Below are 21,824 nucleotides of genomic sequence, written 5' to 3'. Positions count from 1 at the left end.
GAGGACCTGCGCTGGAGAGAAGGAGTGCAGGTGCAGCCCGAGAGAGCTCATGTGGGTATAAAGCTGAACTGACCAACAGTTGAAAGAAAAGTACAGATCCCTCTGGAGATCGGTGTGTTTGGGGCACAGGGGTAAATGGGAAAGGCTGGCATTACAGCGTGCACTGTATGCTGTCCTTTCTTTACAATGTAGCTTAACTCTACAACAAATTTTATTTATTCTTCCCACACTTCTTAAATGGGGAAACTGGAGCTCCAAGAGGTTAAATATGTGCTTTAAGTCACACAGCTTAGTGAGTGACAGGGTAGTATTTGAACCCAAGTCCAGCTCCGGAGCCTATGCCACCTCAGCACCTTTGCGAAGGGACAGAGAAGGGTTTCATGGGCCTGGATTTGGAGATGGAGCAAAGTGTCAGATGGAGGGAAGAGGAAACAGGAAGAAAGCAGCCATACACTGTGTGGCAGGAGGCTCAGATCCTATTTCTAGCTCGACCACATCTGGTCTTAAGAATCCGGAAAGTCGCCTGACTTTTATGAGGTTCCCTCTCCTTTTTCATAAGATGGAAACATTGTGAGGTGTCCTCCTTGTGTTTGCTTGAGGCAAGAACCAAGCGAGAAGCAGGTTGATGAGATCATGGGTTAGAACCTCAACTCTTGGAGCCCAACTACATCTGGGAAAGCAGGTTTAGAATCAGGTGACTGCTTTTTCCTGTAAGCCCAGAAAGCAATTAATGGATTTTATTAGATGGTCATATCATAGATGTAGAGAATAGGTTGCAGAACATTGTCAACATTTAAAATTGTTTTTACTGACAGCAACCAAACCAGTTTCAAATGCTAACCAATTCAAACAGCAGTAGCTCGAAGTTGATGGAACACACATAAAAATTTGGCATTTGATCCTATTTAATGGTAACATGGAAAGATAGATACTAGGACTCTGCTTCTAGCCACAAAGGTCTACCCAGACAAGTATAGGGCGGGACTTTCATGCTGTGCCGCTGCCACCTCTTATATCTCCTCCCTGCCCACCCCAGGGGCTGTCAACCTCCTCCAACAAACCCCACTCGGAGCCCATCCACAGCTACATTGGTTTGCTAGGGCTGCTGTAACAAAGTACCACAGCCTGGGTGGCTTAAACAACAGAAACATATTTCCTCACAGTTCTGGAGGCTGGAAGCCTGAGATCAAGGTTTCTGAGACTTCTCTCCTCGGCCTATAAACGGCTGTCTCCCCTCCCCTGCTGTCTTCACATGGTCTTCCCTCGTCTGTGCGTGCATGCATGCGTGTGTGTGCGTGCGTCCTAATCTCCACCTTTTTATAAGGACACCAGCCATATTGGATTAGGGCCTACTCTAATGATCCATTTTAATATAATTACTTCCTTAGGTAATTTCCAAATGCAGCCACATTGTGAGGTACTGGGGGTTAGGGCTTCAACACAGGAATTTGGGGAGACACGATTGAGCCCATAGCAATAGCCCTGCACATAGCTCCTCTGAACAGATGGCCTTCTCTCTCCAGAGGAGATCAGCGCCTGGCTCTGGTAGGAGCCCTCTCTTCTTCTCTTGAGAGCCTCTGTCTTCCAGTTGTACCCACTCCTTCCCAACAGTCCTGGGTGAAGTCGGCCAGCGGCTTTGTGGCTCTGCCAGTCATCAACACCCTATATCCTACCAGTCTCCGTCCCTGAGGGGCTTTGACTTCCCTGTACGCTTCCCTCTCGCACCTTTAGGCTGTCCCTCTCCAATGTGTCCTGGCCTCCTTCTGTCCAACCTGTCCTTTTCTCTTTCACCTCAGGAGAAACCTTAGCTTGACGTTTCCTCTTCTGTCACCTGTTTCTCTTTGTCCTTTCTCCTCCAGAATTCCTGACTGACTAGTTGACTCCCCCCTTGTTTCCTTGGGAGTGGCTTCTGACCACACTGTTCCTCAGAACCTGGCTTCTCCAGCACTACCGTCACTGCGTAGTGGTCACACTGACAGCCTCTTCCCAGCATCCGTCCTCCTCCACCCTTGCTTGTGGTGACAGTCCTCCTCCTACTTCCCCAGCCCCTCTCCTTCATCCCAGCTCCTCACTGTGGCATCGCCAGGAATCAGACCCAGGCCTCTTCCATTCATTTCTTTCTTTTCCCCAAAGGACTGACCCAGCCTCCATTTCCTTTATAATTGTGTGTTTGACTCTGGAGTCTTCCACTTCAGTCTCCACCAGCCTGTCTCTAGAATTCTGACCCTGGGCTTCGAGCCCTACGTACAGATCCAATTCTTTCATCCACCAGACTCACCTGAGCAAGCTGAACTACTCATCTTTCACTCCCAAATTCCATATTCCTTCAATACGACTGTCCCCGTGTATCTAAGCAAGAAATCTCCGAGTAATCTTTGTACCTCCCTCTTGTTTAGCCCCCTAAATTCTTTTAATTTTTCTTCTGTCTCTCATTTATGTCATCTTCTCTGCATTGGCCTTGATCAGTGCCTTCCAAGATATGGCAGTAACCTCCTAATTGGATATCTCGTGCCCCAATCGTTAGAAGCCCTGTAGGGAACCTCCCTCCGGTCTGACTGCTGTTGGTGTGAGGACTTGCCGTTCACTCAGGACAAAGGCCCAGCTCTCAGCTCGGCATTTGAGATCAACCTTGTCCAATAGCACTTTCTGTGATGGGGGTGTTCTGTCTGTACATGTGATAGCCACCAACCGCGTGTGGCTGCTGAGCACTTGAAATGTGGCTGGTGTGACTGAATAACTGAATTTTCAATTTTCTTTAAATTGCACACTGTCTTCACTCCACTGCTAATACCAGCCTTGGGCTCTGGCCTGCCTGCAGATAATACCACCCCGATTCTCGACTCTGAGCACTATCTGTTCCTGACCTGTGGGCTCTTCTCTCTTCTCCAGTTCAGACCTTCCCTAGCCCGCAGGTCCATCCCAGGCCCCACCCCCAAGCCTCTGACCATCTCCTCAACTCAGTGTTTCTACTTCTCCTTCATTAGAACAGCCACGTTATGTTGACTGTACAACACATCTTTTTTATTTTTACTTTCTAACTTTTTTTGAAATAATTTCAGACTTACAGAAAAGAGTGCAAAAATAATACAGATAATTCCTGTGTACCTTCACCTAGATTCTTCAAATATTAACATTTTACCATGTTTGCTTTATTATATGTTCTCTCCCTCTTTCCCATCTCTCTCTTTCTACCTCTCCATGCACATGTACACATATATATTTACATATAATGTTTTATGAGCAATCTGAAAGTAAATTGCACACACGGTACCCTCTATACCTAAATACATAAGTGTGTATTTCCTAAAAACGAGGACAATCTCTTATAAAGTCACAGTTTGACGATCTAAACAGGAAATTGACATTGATACAACACTATTACCTAAATTAGCAACCTTAGTCAAATGTTGCCAGTTGTCCTATGAATGTCCTTTATGGCAACAGAAAAAAACAAAACAAAACAAAAAAACCTTTGCTGTGAACCATACATCTTGACATTTAAGGCCTTCAGGAGAAGCCCTGATTTCTTACATTTGTTTGGTTTTCTCCTTGATACCCAGGTTAGTGGTTTACACTGACTAGCATTTGCCTGGTACATAGTAGGCCCTCAATACATATTTGGAGATGGACGGATGAATTAGTATTGGCAGTGAGCCAGGGTGACCTTGGGAGCAGCTGGCAATTGTCAGTTTTGTGGCCTCAGAGCGCTTGTGACGGGGGTTGCCTCCTCACAGCAGTGCTCTTGGGGTGTTCTGTGGGGTTGCGGTGTTCTTCCCATTGTGGGAATGCAGGACTGGTGATCCGCAGTCAGCTGACTTGCCTGTGGCTACAGAGCACTCCATATCCACATCCAGGCCAGGACATGGTGCTGCTGCTCCATAATCTGCAGAGGTGAAGCTGCGTGGGCGATTAAGTGTTAATATGAACCCACCCATTCGTTCAGTGAATGGTTATTGAGTGCCTTCTATGTGCCAGGCACGTTGGGTATACAGCGATGAACAAAAAGTCCCTGCCCTCAAACGGCTTACACTTCAGGGGCAGGGGAGGAGCAGACAGTAAATAAGCAGGTAAATGTATAGTTTGCCATATGGCAGTAAGTGCCATGGGGGTGATCATAAAGCAGGGTAGGAGTGATAAGGAGTGCTGGGGGCGTGGGCTGCTAGTTGCGTAGGGTGGTTAGGGAAGATCTCATTGTGAAGTGGCTTTTTCCCAGATTTTGTATTAAGGTATAATTTCCCTGCAGTGAACTTCACCCCTTTTAGTGAACAGTTCTGTGAGTCTTTGACAAACTCATATAATCTTGTAACTGCCACCACAGTCAAGATAAAGTTCCATCGCCCCAAAACATTTCCCTCTGTCCCTTTGTAGTCAACCCCTCCCCAACCCCACCTCTGGCAGCCATTAGTCTGTTCTCTGTCCCTATAGTTTTGCCTGTTCTACAATGTCATAAAATTATGTAGTATATAGCCTTTTGATTTTTCTTAGCAGAAAAGAAAGATAAATCATTGAGATTTGTCCACCTTATGTGTATTAGTAGTTTTTTCCTTTTTATTGATAAGTATTTCATTGTCTCAGTGTATCACAGTTCACCCAGTTGCCAGTTGAGGGACATTTGGATGCCTTCTAGTTTTTGGAAATTGTAACTAAAGCCCCTATAAACATTTGCCTAGGGCCGACCCCGTGGCTCACTCGGGAGAGTGCAGCTCTGGGAGCGCAGCGGCTCTCCTGCCGCGGGTTCAGATCCTATATAGGGATGACCGGTGCACTCACAGCGCTCACTGGCTGAGCGTGGTGCAGGCGACACCAAGCCAAGGGTTGCGATCCCCTTACTGGTCACAAGAAAAGGACAAAAAAAAAAAAACATTTGCCTAAAGGTGTTCATGTGCATGTAGGTTTTCATTTCACTTGGATAAATAGATTAGATGACTTCTGAGCAAAGACCTGAAAGAAATACAAAAACAAGCCCTGAAGATAGTTGAGGATATTTTTGCACATGTGCCACATTGTTATTCAATGAAATTAATGGGTTTGTGTTTTTCTGCTTGGGTCATTTTTCTTATTTGAGTGATTTGGAGGAAGTGGGGGTAGGAGGGGAAGAGGCTATTCATTCATTCATTGATCTATACAACAAACACTAAAAAACATGAAAGCCACCAGTCCACAGTCTGTGACCCAAAGGAAGCCTGAGACCCTTGGATCCACACCAAAAGCTAATTTGAGTTGGTTTATCTGACATAATTTCCTTTCTGAGTTTTCCTGAAAGTTAGGGTGAGAGAGTAGTTAGTGAGTTTAGGGGTTCTCCAATTTGGATAGAACTATGGGGGCTTAAGCATTTTTGAGTTTTTATCTCATTGGAGGCTCCAAGGACCCCTTCAGAGGTCCCTGAAAACTGACATCCATTCATTCATGAGGTTGTCTGCGTGAGAGGGCAAGGAGATCTCTGGAAAGACACATTTGAATGAGGGCTCTCCCTGGATTAGGGGCCAGTGGGTAAGACAGCAGCCTTCTAGGATTCAGGAGTTTGTGAAAAAACAGAACTGACAGAAAATAATTGGTTAACTTCTTTGTTTCAGGTGATGCGACCGTGAAAAAGAAACCTGCCCCCAAGACACCTCCGAAGGCAGGTAATTGGTCACAATGACATCTGGGGGCAAGGGAGTCATCTGCCCTAAGGGTTTTTCCTTTACCCTGCTAGACTGACCGCCTGGGTATGGATCCCAGGAGACACCTGCCCGCATCTCAAGCTCTGCATTATTTGGGCTGAACTTGCTCCGCATTATTTGGGCTGAACTTGCTCCATGAGTGAGCCTCTGCACAGCCTGCTCACTCACTCTCTTCCACTGCTTTGTCTTTTCTCCACTTCCCTCTGCGTGGACAGCATCACACAGTGCTCGCAGCTTTCCCATCCCTTCCGCGAAATTCTGTGGCCCCCTGCCCCCCGCTCTGCCCTCGTGGAGATGAGCCGCGGTGCTCGTCTCTGTGTCCTAGTTATGTGGAGCCCTGGTCTCTTTTTCCATTGGAAGACCTTTCAGGAAGTGCACCACATTGAGCCTGTCAGCCAGGGTGTCCTGGAGGTCAGTGGGCAAGGCACTGATTAATTAATAAGGGAGTTAGGATGTAGATTCAAAAACTTGGAGTAAGACACAAATTCCAGTGCAATCAATGGTGGAGAATTATGCCATGTAAATTGTGTGGGTCACTTCTGAGGGAACCAGAATAAAGATGTGGACAGACCTGGCAGGTCTGTGAGTTCAGGTGTCTTGGAGCAGAAGTCACTGCTCTGAGGTTCTAGAAGCTGAGAGGAGCCAAAAGATCAACATGCCAGTGGCGTCAGGTGAGATCAGAGTGTCCAAGACTCCCTCCTCCTCGCTCACTTTCTCGCCTGTCCTCCCTCAGCTATGCCCCCTCAGATCATCCAGTTTCCCGAGGACCAGAAGGTACGCGCAGGAGAGCCTGTGGAGCTGTTTGGGAAAGTGGCAGGCAGCCAGCCCATCACCTGCACTTGGATGAAGTTCCGAAAGCAGGTCAGTGATGCGATGGGGTGGCCTGAGGACAACCGCATAGCACCTGGGCCAAAAGGGATGAAGAATGCTAGAATGGGAACAGCAGCACCCCTCATCACTTTAGAAATGGGAGACCCTCACCCACCCGCCCACCAAACCCAAGTTCTTATCAACCTGTTCCTCTGAATCTACCATTAAGCCCTGCCTTATAGACAGTCTGTATAATAGAGAAAAGTATGAAGCAAAAATTAGAAACCATCCAGTGCCCCCATCGGATTTTGATATTTCAGTCTGTTCTACTTGGAGTCAAGAAAATCGAACCAGTGACCTAAAATGACCTCTCAGAAACTGTGAGCTTTCTGCGATTCTGTGCCAGCCCACCGACTCCTGTCTGTGATAACAGCTTAGACTTAGCACATGCTGAAGGGATAAAAGTGAATCTGAGTATCTGGATAGTTAAATTGTATGTCAAATGGAATTTTGGCTTATTGACCCAGAAATCTAGCTATGATTTATAATAATGGCTCCTATGGAAGAATGTTTGTGTTTCCAAACAACCAGCTTTTTTTTTTTTTTTGTCTTTTTCCGTGTCCGGCAACGGATCGCAACCCTCAGTGTTGCCCCCGTACCGGACCGGGGACCGGCAACGGGATCGCAACCCTCGGTGCTGCTCCCGCACCTCGCTCAGCCAGTGAGCGGGAACCGGTCTGTATGTGGGATCCGAACCCTCGGGCGGGAGCACCGCCGCGCTTCCCAAGCAGCGCACTATAGCAGTGCGCCACCGGGCCGGCCCCAAACAACCAGCTTTTAAAGGAACTTGGGGAGCCTGGCCTTTCCACTGATTCCATGTTGTTAGTGTGTGCCCATATGCATAATGAGCAGAGACCCCAGAATAATGGGCTGGCCCAGGACCAGGAACTACAGAAGGTGTGGAGATTTATTCTGAGCCCTCTATTGCTCTTTTTCCAAACCATTCAGATTGTCCTAGGCTTAGAGATGAGCAGCTAATACCAAGGAGGAAAGGATGGTTGATCTCAAAAGATGGAGAAGTGAATCTAGCCTTTAGCATCCCAAAGCATGTTTGCCCTGAGGTGTGCCTGGGCTACTATTGTCTGAAATAAGATGGAATCTCATCCCTTTTCAAAGACTTTTAGCCAAGTTGCAGCTCTATCCATTAGAACTTTCTGTGATGATGGAAATGTTCTATATCTGTGCTCCTCAATATTGTAGCCACTATCCATATGTGGCTATTGAGCACTTGAAATGTGGCTAGTACAACTGAGGAACTGAATTTTTAATTTTAATTAAACATTGTAAAAACAGCTTTATTGATATATAATTTATATACCATAAAATTCACACTTCCGAACTGTACAATTCAGTGGTTTTTCCTAAGTTCACAAGGTTCTGCAAGTATCACCATTATCTAATTCCAGAGCATTTTCATCACCCCAGAAAACCCAGACCCATTAGTAGCCAGTCCTTGCTTCTCCCAGACCCTGACAACTACCAACCTATTTTCTGTCTCTATGGGTTTGCCTATACTGGACGTTTCATATAAATGAAATCACAATATGTCATCTTTTGTGTCTGGTTTTATTGAATTAGCATATTTTTTCAGGGTTCACCCATGTTGTAGCATGAATCAGTACTTCATTCCTTTTTATGGCTGAATAATATTCCATTGTCTGGGTGTACCACACTTGGTTTATCTGTCATCAGTTGATGGACATTTGGGTTGTTTTCGTTTGGTTCATTGAAATTTAAGTAGCTGCAAGTGGCTAGTGACTGCTGCACTGGATAGCACAGAAGAGGTTAGAACCCACTGAGATGAGCTTTTTGCATGATTGGCTCAGTTGTGTTCTATCATCCCATCCCAGAGTGGTTGGAGGGAGCCTGGGAAGCTCCCGAACTATGCTCTGGAAGCAGCAGCGAGTGCCGAGATAGTTCATCCACACTGCCCCTGCTTAGCACCCTCTCTGCCCATCCCAGACCTGGATACCCCCAGGCAGGCTTGGCTATGGATGCAGGAGAGGAGGAGGCTTAGGAGAAAGCTCAGAGTCTGGACAAACTGAGCCCCCTGCAGGTTGTCCAGCTCCATCCCTCAGGGAGTAGAGAGTGGGGGAGGGGCCCCTTCCTTCCTGGTCCGTATCTCCAGTGCTTGCTGCACACTCTGCCCCCAGATCCAGGAGAGCGAGCACATCAAGGTGGAGAACAGCGAGAACGGCAGCAAGCTCACCATTCTCGCTGCACGCCAGGAGCACTGCGGCTGCTACACACTACTGGTGGAGAACAAGCTGGGCAGCAGGCAGGCTCAGGTCAACCTCACTGTTGTGGGTGAGTCTGGGGACCAGTGGCCTGGAGGTCGGGGAGGGGGAGGGCAGTGAGCCACCAGGCAGGATGCATGAACCTCAGGACTTCATCATCAGCCCTTCCGCCTTCAGTGCCTGTCCTCTCTGCCCACAGCCTCCTCTTCTCCCAGCTTTCCACCTCTCTCACTGCTTCTGTCCTTCAAGATCTGGACCCTGCCCTCTACCCGCAGCATTTTCCTCTTCCTGAGAGTCCATTCCTGGCTGCTTTCTTTCTGGCCGTTGGAGGCCCTGGACTTCACTACTCTAGGCCCTCCGTTGCTGGTACCTTCAACTTCCTCTCCCTCATGTCCACTACATCCCCCACGACTCACTCCCCTTGCAAATCCTCACATGAAATCAGTGCACCTTCTTTTTTTTTTTGGCCGGTAAGGGGATCACAACCCTTGGCACGGTGTTGTCTGCACCACGCTCAACCAGTGAGCACACCAGCCATCCCTATGTAGGATCCAAATCCACAGCCTCAGTGCTACCAGCACCGCACTCTCCCAAGTGAGCCACAGACCAGCCCAGTGCCACCTTCTGACCTCACTGCTTGTAGGCCTGATATTTGGGGCTCTGCAGAGAGAAGATCCCATCAACCCACAGACTCATTGCTAGATTCTGTTGACCTCCAAGCTCAGCCAAGGAGTCAGTGCTGGTCATCAACGCTTTGCCTTGCCTCTGGCCAGCACTCTCTCCTGTTCTCTGTGAGAGCTGCTCCTCCAGTCCCCCACCCCGCAGGCCTTGGCCTCTGGCTCCTCTGACTCATCACTAACAGGTGTCTGTATCTGTCCCCATCCTGACTCCACCCTCCAGGCTCTGGGATGGCCCTCTTCTGTCCTGCTTCTCCCATGCTCTGGGGCCGGCTCTTGGGGGCTCCACTTTCCCCTTTTCTCTCTTCTCTTCAGCCTCTTCAGCTTCTCCCAGCAGCTTGCAGACGTTGCCATCTCAGCTGCACATACAAACCTCCTGTGCTTTTTTGTCTTGCTCAAGACATCCGACCATCTCTCTTTTCCTCCCTTTCTCCCTGCCTCTCCCCATGGTCAAACCTTCTACTCTGATTCTGCTTCATCACTCCCTGGCACTCTTCAGCTCCTTGTAGCCTTACCCCCGTACCCCATTAGTCTGCTGGGACCCCTCTTCTGAGGTCACTGTGACCTCCTACTCCTAACTCCACTCCCTTTTCTTTATCTTCTACATCCCAGTATTGACTTGAGTCTATCTCTAGACTGATTCTCGACTTCACTTTTTCCTCTTCCTAATCACTGTTCTCATGCACTGGTCAAATCAGCTTTTTAACTGGTTTCCTGCTGTGGCTCACACTCAGCTCCAGTTTCCCCAATGTGGCAGGTGCTCAGGACTGCAGAGGAACAAACAGATGAAGGAGCAGACAGATGGAGCATGGACCATGTCTTGTACACTTGTGGGCCTTCGTATGTTGTGCACATGAAAGCCTTTGACCTGGTGGTGTCCACAGGTGCATGCACGAGACCTGAGTGGGTTTTCCACTTGTTCTTGGCTTTCAAGTTTATGGGGTACCTTTATGAAAATCAGAAAAAGGGACCCCTCTGGGCAGGGTGAAAAGACTGAAGCCCAGCCTCCCTAGAGCTCATGACCTGGCCTTGGGGAGCAGAGGTTGGCCTGGATGCCCTGCTGGGCCCCTTTGTGCAGTGCACAAAACTCAACTGTGCGTGCTGTCCTGACCTCGACTCCTTGCTTGCTGGGCCTTCCCATGTGTGTTCCTGGTGCACACATGGGTAGGCACACAGAACAAAACTATCTGTTAGTAACAGGACTTATGTGTCTGTGCTGGTTAGAAATCTTCCCCTGGAACCTGTCCTGTAGGGGTATCTAGGCATGAAGTTGAAAGTTGAAGAAGGTGACTCTTAAGGTCTCTTGTAGCTCTGACATTCTGTGATTCCCTGTCATAGTTTCCAAGCAATTTTCCTCCTCCATCTTCATATCGAATCCTCACCTTAGGATAGGATGGACAGGATGATGTTTCTGCCTTACAAAGAGGAAACCAGGGCCGGTATAAGCAAAATAACACAGTGCATCAGGCGGGAATTAGCTCTCAAGCTCTCAAACTCTCCTTGAGATGCCACTCAAAGGAGTGTGAAGTGGGTGCATAATGTCCCAAAAGTTGAAGGAATCCTCTGGCTGGAAAATTCATCCTAAGGGTAACATGCAGGCCTTCTGAGGTGCTGTCCACAGGCCAGGGAGTTGTTGACATCGGTCCCTCTTTCTCTCACACTGAGCCTTGGGACTCCCTGTAGCATCTCCCTCCAGCCCCTAAGCAGTTGGGGGAAGAAGTCCTCCCAGCACGTGAATAGGGAAAATATGAGGACAGAGGGCAAAGCAAAGCAAAGGTGGGAAGACAAGTGAGGTGGGTGGTGGACCGAGAACAGACCAGCCTGGGCACTGGACGAGAAGTGCCGCAGACCCCTGGAGGCTCGCCACTGGACACAGGACCTGGGAGCGGGAGCTCACGGTGGACTGAGCTTCAGCAACCCACTCCTTTCTCTACTGCCTTCTCGCTTGCCCTGCTCCTCTCCCCTGCCTTGTTTCACCCCATGCCGTGTTCCATTTATCTCTCAGTATCCCTTGCTCTGTCCCATTCCCCCTCTTTCCCCTACCTTCCTCTGACCCCCTTTCTTTTGTTTCCTAAGGTCAGGAGTTTTAGATCTGGGAAGGCCAGTGTCCTAAGGAGCCAGGGAATAGGTTATCTGTAAAGGAAAAGAGAGACCCTTTTCTCACTCTCTTTGGTGACTCCAGGTGCTTATTTCTTGTTTTGTTTTGTTTTTTTGGTGGCCTCCTGGTACAGGGATGGAACCTGCCAGTGCTTATTTCAATCTTTCAATCATTCCCTTCTCCCCCCACCCCAAGTCAGGAGCCTCCGGGGGATTGGTGCTAGTGATCCACAGTGCCTGTACTTTCAGACCTGCACCCTGTCCGGTCAACAAGCCTCAGTTTCCACTTTCCCTGTGATCTCTCTCATCAGCCCCTGCTTGGGTAACTTTAGGGTCAGCTCCTTTGAACTGCTTTTCTCTGACCAGTGCCCCTACCCTCATGCTGGCTGCACGGGGCCGCACACTCCCCTCCCCAATCACTACTGCACGGGCTGCAATTCTGGCCTTTTATGGTTTAGTTTCTTATTCTCCAGGCCAGTGCTGACAGGGCCATTGGTGTGGCTGCCTGCCAGCTGGCAGGAGCAGCATGTTAAATGCCGTCCTGGGAGGGGAATGGAATGGAGGAGAATGGGGCTTTCTGTCTGCCTCCCCCTCAGAGAGCTAAGAATAGAATTGCTCAATAAAATGAGGACTGACATTGATGGACACAGCAAAACTGCCTTCATTCAAGGCCTGTGAATTTAGATTTAGTGCAAGGAAAACCTGGTTTAAGCTCAGATTTACCTGGGCATCTCTAGGGACATCTGTGTATTATCTGATCAGAGTTATTACGTAGAAAGAAAATGTAAACAAGATAAAACAGGAAATGTTTGGCCTGCTCTGGACAGTTTTCAAGCTCTTTAGCTAAATAAGGCCAACTTAATACATCTTCTACATTGAGCAGTAAACTTTTCTTATTGTCTGTTTTTAAAGGACCACTTTCTTTCCAGATAGTGTATGACTCCTATTTTTAAAAGGATGATAAACCCTAGCCTTTCCCTGGGGTTAGTTTAAATGAGTGATGTTTAGCTATTTTAAAGTCTTATTGTTATATTCTAAAAGGCAATGCAGGAATCTGTGATACTCTGCTGCACCCCCCCCCCCCAACACACACACCCTTGGTCTGCTGGCTGAGTGGAGCGAGTGGGCCGCACGACCCAGATGGATTCCTGAACCTCACATACCCAGGCTAGAGAAACAGGTGTCTTTGCATACCTTTAAAGGATCCAACAAGAGAAAAACAGGTTTCTTTGCATATCTTTAAAGAAGAAAAACAAAATAGAACCCTAAATACTCAATAAACCCCAAATACTATCTGAGTTTGGAACTTGAATGATATGTAAGGGCAGGAGATTTCCCTTTGCAGTGCTTGGCTCAGACCAGCAAGATGACTTCTTGATCTCATTCTGCCTGATAGCCTGGAAGTACCAAGCCCTGGAGTGGAGTCTAGAGACTCTCTGGAACCTCCTTTTTTTTAGCTTGGTTTTCTTGGTAAGCAAAGTGTCTTGGCCTCTGAGAATCCATTTCCTGAGGGCTGGAATGATCCAGGCAGGTGACCACTGGTGGGCCTTCCAGCAACTGCTGAAGAGCTAGTGGAGGGATGCCCAGGTGGTGTCAGTCACAGCCACAGATCATCTTCATACATGCAAGCACAAAGAGACCTCCATGGTGGTTACTGTAGTGGGAAGCCTTAGAGATGAGATCCTCCATATTTCCAGGAACGAGAACATTTGCTGAGCAGAAAACCCTGCAGCTGGTGCCATCAGAGACCCTTCCTTTAGACTCAACAGTTCCCATTCTGTCAGTCAAGTCTCCAGGGAGCCCTGGGAGAATTCCAAGGAAGCATGGAGCTGCAGGCCCTAGACACCGAGCCAGCCTCTGTTGTGCCAGGCAATGCCCAGGGTCTCCCTCCCAGTCTGACTGTGTCTGTTCTTTAGCGTGGAGGAGAGGCTCATGGGAGCACTCTGTTTTGAGGACATCTGTTCTGTTCTGAGGGTTTTCAGCTATGGTGGTTCAACCTCTGTGTGGGGCTCTGTAGGATGGAAAGAACAGAAAGCATCTGGCATAGCCCAGGGCTCTAAGGGCGGGTGTGGGAGTAGGAGCTTCCAATATTGTAAGCCTTCAGACTTGGGTCTTTTCTGAACTCCCTAATTTGGTATCAAATTCCTTAAAAGCGTTGAATTTTTGCTCAGAATTAAAGTCTCCTCCCCAAATTTTGCTGCTTCTCTTGTGCTATAGGAAGTGATATACATCATAAGCTCTCTCCTTTAGCCAGGAGACATCTGTAACAGGGTAGGGTACAAATAGTGCCTCTTCTGCAACACCTATTTCTCAAGGTTTTCTTTTCTTGACCAAAGCAGAGGGGAGAAGATCAGTCAGTGGAATGTATCTGCACCCGTTGTATAAACTTGCGTGACTCTAAACGTGTCCAATTACATGCTTTCCAGGCAGATTTCTGGGGGGAGCAGCGAGTCTGAGTCTGTGTTTCATCCCTCGTTAGGCTTTTTTCCTTCCTTAGCTGGGTGCCGAGAGGACTTGAACCACTTGCCTCTAAGAGAGTTTAGACTAATAAACATCTCAGCCAACACCAAAAATGTTTCAAAAAGACCAATATATCTTTCAGAACAAACAGTTTTTCTAAGAGAACGTATTAAACAACCAGGGAAAGTGGTTCCGTCACAGAAGGCCTCCAGCAAGGCGGGGAAGTGGCTGTCTCACAGCCCCAGAGTCATTCCCAGGGTGAGGTCCAGGCTCGGGTTGTTGGGGGTGGACAGTTTCTGAGCAGTGCCTTCTGGGCTGGAATGTGGAAGCAGCAGGTCTGGGGGAGGGTTGAGAAGGAATATGAATATGTATATGCGTATGTATAAGAATATGTGTCTGTACATGTACCCACATACACACACGCACATACACACATGCAGAATTTTTTTCTTCCCCACGTACACAGGGTCATTTGCAGGAATTCTCTTTGGCCTTCCTGCCTTGCTGAGGGTAAGAGTCAAGTACTTTACCTCTCTCTGCTTACTTAATGCTTTGAAAAAACCCTAAGAGGTAGGTAGGTACATATGAGCACCATTTTCCAAATGTGAAGGACAAACAAAGAGATTGCTCTCAAATTTGCTAGAGTTCACATGGCTTAGAAGCATGGTTTTAATTGTTGGTTTGTGAGGCTCCATGAACTCAAACTACACTGCAGGGGCAGGGGGCAGATGAAGGGTTACTGAACACAGATATCTATAACCAACCATCTGCAGAAACTGAAAAATAAGAATTTTGTTCAGATAAGCAACTAACAAGATCAGCAAAACTCCAGAACCTCATTAAGCTGTCATGTACCATGATTTGACTCAAAGTTGGCAAGTTGGCAGTATTACGGGTCCTGAGCCCAGGTCATCTGAAAGGGAGGGCAGCCAGCCAGAGGGTCACTTATTATTTTGTGTTCTTGGCTCATTTTCTGTCTCATAGTCAGGGATGCCTATGATTTACTATTGTGGTTTCCTTTTGAAATTCTTTATCTCTTTTTATTCCAATCCTGTGAGGGTAAAAGAGGTAGAGTAGGAGTAATGTTTTATGTATTACAAAGTTAGAAATAAACTCCCACGAGAATGATGACAGTGATATTTGTCAAGCCAGCCACTTTTCTAATAACTCTTACAACAACCTTGTGATCCAAGTGCCATTATTATTATTCACATTTGACAGACAAGGAAGCTGAGGCACAGAGTTTGGAACCCAACGACTGTGCTTTTCTTCCCCTTGATGGGACAGGTATTTTCCAAGTCCCAGATAAAGTGGAGGCAGACCCCTAGTTATGTCACAGATCACTGGCCTAGGGCCTGAAGGGCGCACACCCACTCTGAACTTTCTCTCAAAACATATTTTTGATGGGAAACATTCCACGCTTTCTGGGCAGCTTCCTAGATCTGTTTACTCTGAGAAATATGTTTATGACTTGCGCAAAGTACAGGAAATCATGACTTGTAGACTGGAAAACTAGCCCCCCAAAAAGTTTTTTTCGGGTATATAGGCATATGTGGGGCTTTCTGTTAAGGTGGCTTTGTGCACAGCTGTAACTGATGTGTGGGTGAGGGAAAGAGAGCTGGGACAAGGGGCCTTGGCTTGGGTTCTTGAGGCTGCTTCTCCCCTGCAACAGAGCTAATTCAAAACCTTTTTTTCCATGCACTTCAGGAGAGTTTGGGTGATGTTGTGCTTCTCTATCCCCAGATAAGCCAGACCCCCCAGCCGGCACGCCTTGCGCCTCTGATATTCGGAGCTCCTCGCTGACGCTGTCCTGGTATGGCTCCTCGTACGATGGGGGCAGCGCTGTACAGTCCTACAGCATTGAGATCTGGGACTCGGTGGACAAGACGTGGAAGGAACTAGCCACATGCCGCAGCACCTCTTTTAACGTCCAGGACCTGCTACCTGATCACGAGTATAAATTCCGTGTTCGTGCAATCAATGTGTATGGAACCAGTGAGCCAAGCCAGGAGTCTGAACTCACAGCAGTCGGAGAGAAACCTGAGGGTAGGCTGCCTTCACTTCATCACTGGCTTGAAATAAATGTGCATGATTGGCCTCATATATGTAGAAACTGTACCGAGAGGGGTGCAGAGGGACTGAGAAACATCAATGATGATTAGCAGGGCCTCTTTGAGTTTTAATTTCTAAGGTTGTGATGCTGATCCAAGACCTTTCAAAAAACATGAAACTAGCCATTTTGGTACACTGCCATCGGAGGGTGATGGTGTGTTAATCAGGGCGCACAAACCTGGAAGTCAGGCGCTCAGGTAAACCTCAGGTTCCCATATCCACACTCCACCTCTTCCCTCCTTCTCTTATACTTGTAAGTATCTTCTCCATGTCAGATGCTTGGGACACAAAGACAGATAAGACAAGGAGCTTAAAATCTAGGGGAGACAAAAAAAGCTAGGCGATGGTGTATTTACAGCTAACTATAATGAGATGGGACGCATCCTATTATCATGTATAAAGAAAGAGCCAAGGGACATGGCAGAAAGCATGGAGAGTTTTGCCCTGGAGACTGAGGAAGGCTTCCTAGGGGAGGTGACACTTAAGCCAAGTCTTGGATAAAGGAATAGGATTCTAAGAGGCAGGAGGAAACAGCATGAGCAAAGGTACAGAGTGATGGGCATACGTGGCATCATGAGAAGCTTGTGTGTAGCCAGGGCATATGTTGTGTGAGACAGGACAGGAGGAAGTAATACTAAAAGTACAATTTAGGTAAAATTGTGACATTCATCAAAGATTTTCAGGCAGGGGATTGAGAAGATTAGGTCCGTTTTCTTAGAAAGGGAACTAGGGAAAGAGGAGAGCTTTGCTACTCCAAGTGTGTTTGTGGACCAGCAGCCTTGGCACCCTGGGAGCTTGTTAGAATTGCAGACTCTCAGCCCCCGACTCCCCCAGGCCCTGCTGAACCTTCATTTTAACACCATCTGCTCCTTAGGGGAGTCGTGCACACAGGAAAGTTTGAGCAGCACTGGAGTGGAGGATGGTTAGAGGGGATGAGATTGGAATCAGCCAGATCCCAGATGGACCTCTATGATGACAGTCCAGGAGAGGATGGGAAGGGCATGAACTAAAGCCTCACCGGGTAGAAGTGACCATTACTGATGACTTTTTAGTTAGAGAGTTGAGGGAAAAATTGCAAGGGTCTAAGATGACTCCTAGTTCCTGGCTTGGGTAACTGAACACAAATTCAAGAGCCATTTAGAGGTTTATTATGATACATCGTGGCTATCGTGTATTGAGCACTCGCTATATGCTAACAACATGTTAATCACTTTACATGCGTCACTTCATTCAGTGCTAATAACCCAGTGAAGTAGAGATTGTTATTACCCCCATTTTACAGAGAGGGGAAATGACAAGATTGGGGGCAGAGAAGAAGGTGGAAGGACGTGGAGGAAAAGAGCTCTTGGAGAGAGGAGAATTTAAAAGGTGGGAGGTAGAGAGATTGTGGGAGACCAAAGTGTCAAAGGAGATAGAGAGCCGGTCCTGAAATCACCTTGTAACCAGAGGCATCATGAGTATGGAAACTGTCCTTATAATTTGATAACCCTCTTTAGTTCTAAAAATTAGGTATAGGGCTGGCCCGGTGGCGCACTGGAGAGTGCGCCACTTGGGAGCGCGGCGGCTCTCCTGCCGAGGGTTCAGATCCCATGTGGAGACCGGTTCCCGCTCACTGGCTGCGGTGCGGACGCAACACCGAGGGTTGCGATTCCATTGCCGGTCCCCGGGTACGGGCGCGACACCGAGGGTTGCGATCCCATTACCGGTCAGTAAAAAAGACAAAAAGGAAAAAAAAATTAGGTATAAAACAGGGATTAAACTTTACCTTGGCAACTTTAGATTTCTACTTCATCCTGATCTCTCTGTCTCATTTTGTGCACCCCAGCTCTCCCCCACAATCATTCACCCCATGCATCCTGCACCTCCTCCTGTGTCTCAGGCACTGCCATGAGCACTGGGATATAGTGGAGGACAAAGCCTGGGTTCCCCATCAGTTCCAGTGGCCTCCTTATGTGAGAGTCAGCCCTAAGACTAGGGTCCCTGACCTGACAGCTCCCCTCCCAGTCCCCTAAACCCAGGTAAACAGAGCCACCACCTTGTCACAACTCACTCTCTCGCATCCCAGCCAGGTCTTGAACTCCACTCCCACCCTAATCCTGCTGTGACTCTTAACTCCACTCCTCCTTGCTCCTAATCCTATTTGTCCTAGTCTATGTAGTTGTTAGCAAAACCGCTGGGATTGAGGCTTATTGCAGAGCAGGGGCCTCCTTGCAACTAGGGCAGTTAGAGATGTGAAGCCTGTGCTGCTCCCTGTCCTAGGGCTACAGCTATGCCACCTCTTGGACACTGTCTCCATGGCTGGGGAGCCCTCTAGTGCTCACTGGGCATGCAGCAGCCCTCGGCTGTAGAGAGGGACAGCTCTCTGTCCAGGGGAGCGCACCTGTGCTGTGTGAGGGTCCCAAGTGCTCCACCGGTTCTCTCCCAAACCGTTCGGGATAACGAGACTCCCATTTGTATGCAGAAACATCTCAGAATCATCTTCCAGTCTTCCACTTAGCTCCTGGATCTCATAGCTCATAGCTCATCTGAATAGGTTTTTTTTAAATGTTTAGTTGAAGTCCCTCCCACTGCAATTTTAACTCCTTCCTTATTGGAAAGATGGAAACCAAGAAGGCACCTTCTCATCACTGCAGCTCTTTATGCTTCAGGAGCTCAGCTCATTGAACTGTGGCCTTTCCTCCACTTCTCTCTCACCCCTCCCCGCCGTGGTCATTTTGCCCCTCAGATAGAAGGGAGGCAGGATGAGGAGGAAAAGGCAGAAGGGATGCAGCAGCCTGGAGCCTTGATGAGAGTTTCCCACAGAGGAAAGGTCACAGTGCAGCAGTGAGCTAGAAGGAGTGCTGAATCCCTGAGCATGATCTCGGTGCTGCCAGCCAAAGCATCAGGAGGAAGGGCGGCACAGGGCACCTTGAGAGAGCCAGGAGGGGAGAAGTAGGTGTGGTGTTTGTGAGGGTGGCAAGAAGACTCATTCTGCGGGTGTCTGGCTGGAGTCAGACTGATGGGGAGGAGCCAGTTCTGGAACTGGATGCTTCCTTAAGGCTTGCTGGGAAGTCCTCAAGACCGCTGGTGCCAGGTCATTGTCAGGGGCCTCCAGGCTCCCAGCACTGTGCGGACTACAAGGTGTTCCTCCTGAAGACACTGGGCCAAGAAAGCCTGCCTGCTCTTTGCACTCTCACCCGCTGCCCAAAACGCTCTGGTCCCCAGGCCACATGGGAAATGTGCCATGAGAACCAGAATATAAAGGATGCCTCAACAGGACAGACCCACTGTCTCAGACAGAGGCACCCAGTGCAAGACAAGGGGGCCTTGCTGACAGTAAATATTATTTTGTCCCTAAGACCTACTCCAGTGACTGGCATCCACCAGGTGTTCAACTAGTGATGAACTTGAATCTCCTGCGTCCCTTAAAACCCTGTAGGAAATATCATTGAACTTACCTAAACACCTGTTGGACCTATTATTCTCGTGGTACCTTTGGGTATGTGAGTTCCATATGCCTCCAGCCTTCTTCCTCTGGGAGGCAGAGTACCAAATGGTTCCCTGAAGTTAGAGTATTCATGAGTTGATGAAAAGTCCGAATCCTAATCTCACCCTTGCCAGCTGTGTGGTTTCCTTTCAAATTATGTCTGCTTTATACTTCTTTTCCAACTGGAGAGGCCTAACCTTGTGTGATGGTGGCCATTCCTGTCAGTGGCCCTCGCTGCCTCTTCTGGCTCCATTGCGGCTTTCTCCCTGCCAACAGTTGGAGTTCCAGGCAGAGGCCCCAAGATTGTGTCATGGGCTGCATCATTGGCTGCAGGGCAGTGATACCTGTTTGCGTTAGTGCACATTTCCTCGACGGCATTCTGTTGGCCAGAGCAGTAGGGTGGGGACTGTGCTCCCTTCCCCTGGGCTAACTGGACACATCAGGGTAGAGTGGCTCAGCTCTCCCTGAACACTGTCCCTATCGCTGGCTTCCAGATGCACTGCTCTCAGGTTATCCTTGTCATCTGTGAATTCAACAAATAGTGGATAGAACTCTCAAATACATGGGTTTAGAAAAATTGACCAGTTAGGCCACATCCCTGCAGGGGAATTGGGAAACCCCACTACTAACACTTACCAGCTAGGCAATATCTGAGGGTCTTCGTCTGTCTCATCCGTTTTTATTTTTCCACAGCAGTTTTCTTTCTGCAATAAAATATTCTGCCCAATCCCATTCATGTTTAGTTTTTTAAAACTAAACTTTGTCACCATCATTTTAAGAACTCTAAACTGATCCCAGCTTCTCTTGCTCCTGGTGCTGTGCTTATACACTCCCTCAAAACTTTTTGGCAAGAGGTACTTGCCATGTCTGGGAACCGTGTTGCTCTTCCCAGGTGGTTGGCGTAGGTTTCCAGCATGTGTTCTGCCCTCAGCCTCGCACAGCACTCAGGGCTCCATCGGCAGGTGCACTTCTCCCCGGTCCACCCATGTGCTCATCACAAGCAGGACCTGCACAGCCGTGCAGAGCTCAGCTCGCTCGCAGCTCTGCCTCCCTGCCCCAGCACCTGCCCACCCTCCACCCATCCACCCTGGCTGGCCAGACCACGGCAGATTCGTCCCCACCCGCGTCCCTCCTCTCCTCAGCCTTGCTCTGCCTGCGGGCGACTTCAGCAAGTGACACCCTTTCCCACAAGTCTTATTCACCCTTACACACACACACGATGCCACACACTGTCACACCCACCCACTCACAAACACGCGCACTCACACTCACTCGACACTCCACACACTCATACATACACACCCACCCACACATCCACATCCTCACCCTATCCTGCCCACTCACACTCTCACGTTCCTCACATCGTGTGCACACCCACTTACACACTAATGTTCTCACACTGATATGCTCATGTGCAACCCACTCACACACTCTCGTGTTCTCACACTATCTGACACACTCGTGTGCACACCCACACACACACACACTGTCCTACAAACTCATACTTACATATTCACACACACATGCAATCCCACTCTCACTATCCCATACACACATTCTCACACTTTCACGCACTGTCTGGCACGCACACACACTTACACATTTTTAAAATCCTTTCCCTCCCTCCATGATTTCTCTCACATCTTTGTTCTGTCCTCAGGAAACCTTCCTCCATCCATCTGTCAGCCAGAACACAGCCCAGGTCATGGCAGAGGAGCACAGAGCACATTACAAAGCATTGCATCTGTAGCTAGCCAGGACCCTAGAAATCCTCTGGTACAACTCCTTCCTCTTACGGATGAGGAAACTGAGGCCCAGAAAGGGGAAAGCACTTAGCTAATGTCAGAAAGCCAGAGCAGCCCTGTTGTCAAGGGACAAGCCTATTAATCAAGGCAAAGGAAAGCCTGGAGCTCTGAAGTGGATGTGTTCTTCTGGACACCCACCCTGTCCCCATGTCCCCCATTCACTCCTGACGTGTCAATGTGAGCAGCTAGTGCGGGCTGCATATGTCCCTCCTTGCCTACCTCATGAACCCCTGTTGGTTTCATTTGTGGCGACATCACTCACCCCCTCATTGTATTCCATCGTTTCATTTAAGATACAATGGCAAGGGCTACTTCTTCCAAGAATAATTGCTTTGATTTTGCCATTAACTCATTTTATGTCACCTTCCTTCACTGTGCGTTCGGTTTGTACCATGATGATATGTGCTTGACTGTAATGCCTGGTAATTGACATTTTA

At 48.4% G+C, this 21,824-nt stretch overlaps 1 protein-coding gene across 9 annotated transcripts in view; it reads left to right on the top strand.

The window, feature by feature from the left end:
* The window catches only part of MYLK (myosin light chain kinase), a 178,510-nt gene that overhangs the window by 121,716 nt on the left and 34,970 nt on the right, over positions 1-21,824 (top strand). For 7 of the 9 annotated variants that reach the window (XM_008570417.1, XM_008570424.1, XM_008570422.1 and 4 more), the window contains 4 exons: positions 5,574-5,624; positions 6,397-6,524; positions 8,687-8,840; positions 15,748-16,050. In XM_008570417.1, the coding sequence (XP_008568639.1) occupies positions 5,574-5,624; positions 6,397-6,524; positions 8,687-8,840; positions 15,748-16,050 (636 nt within the window). Of the gene's footprint in view, positions 1-5,573; positions 5,625-6,396; positions 6,525-8,686; positions 8,841-15,747; positions 16,051-17,700; positions 17,708-21,824 lie in introns of all 9 variants that reach the window. The other 2 variants (XM_008570426.1, XM_008570423.1) reach the window with 1 other exon arrangement.

This window comes from Galeopterus variegatus, unplaced genomic scaffold (assembly GCF_000696425.1).
Source record: "Galeopterus variegatus unplaced genomic scaffold, G_variegatus-3.0.2 Scaffold601, whole genome shotgun sequence".
Taxonomy (NCBI): domain Eukaryota; kingdom Metazoa; phylum Chordata; class Mammalia; order Dermoptera; family Cynocephalidae; genus Galeopterus; species Galeopterus variegatus.
This window is presented reverse-complemented; position numbering and strand designations above follow the sequence as displayed.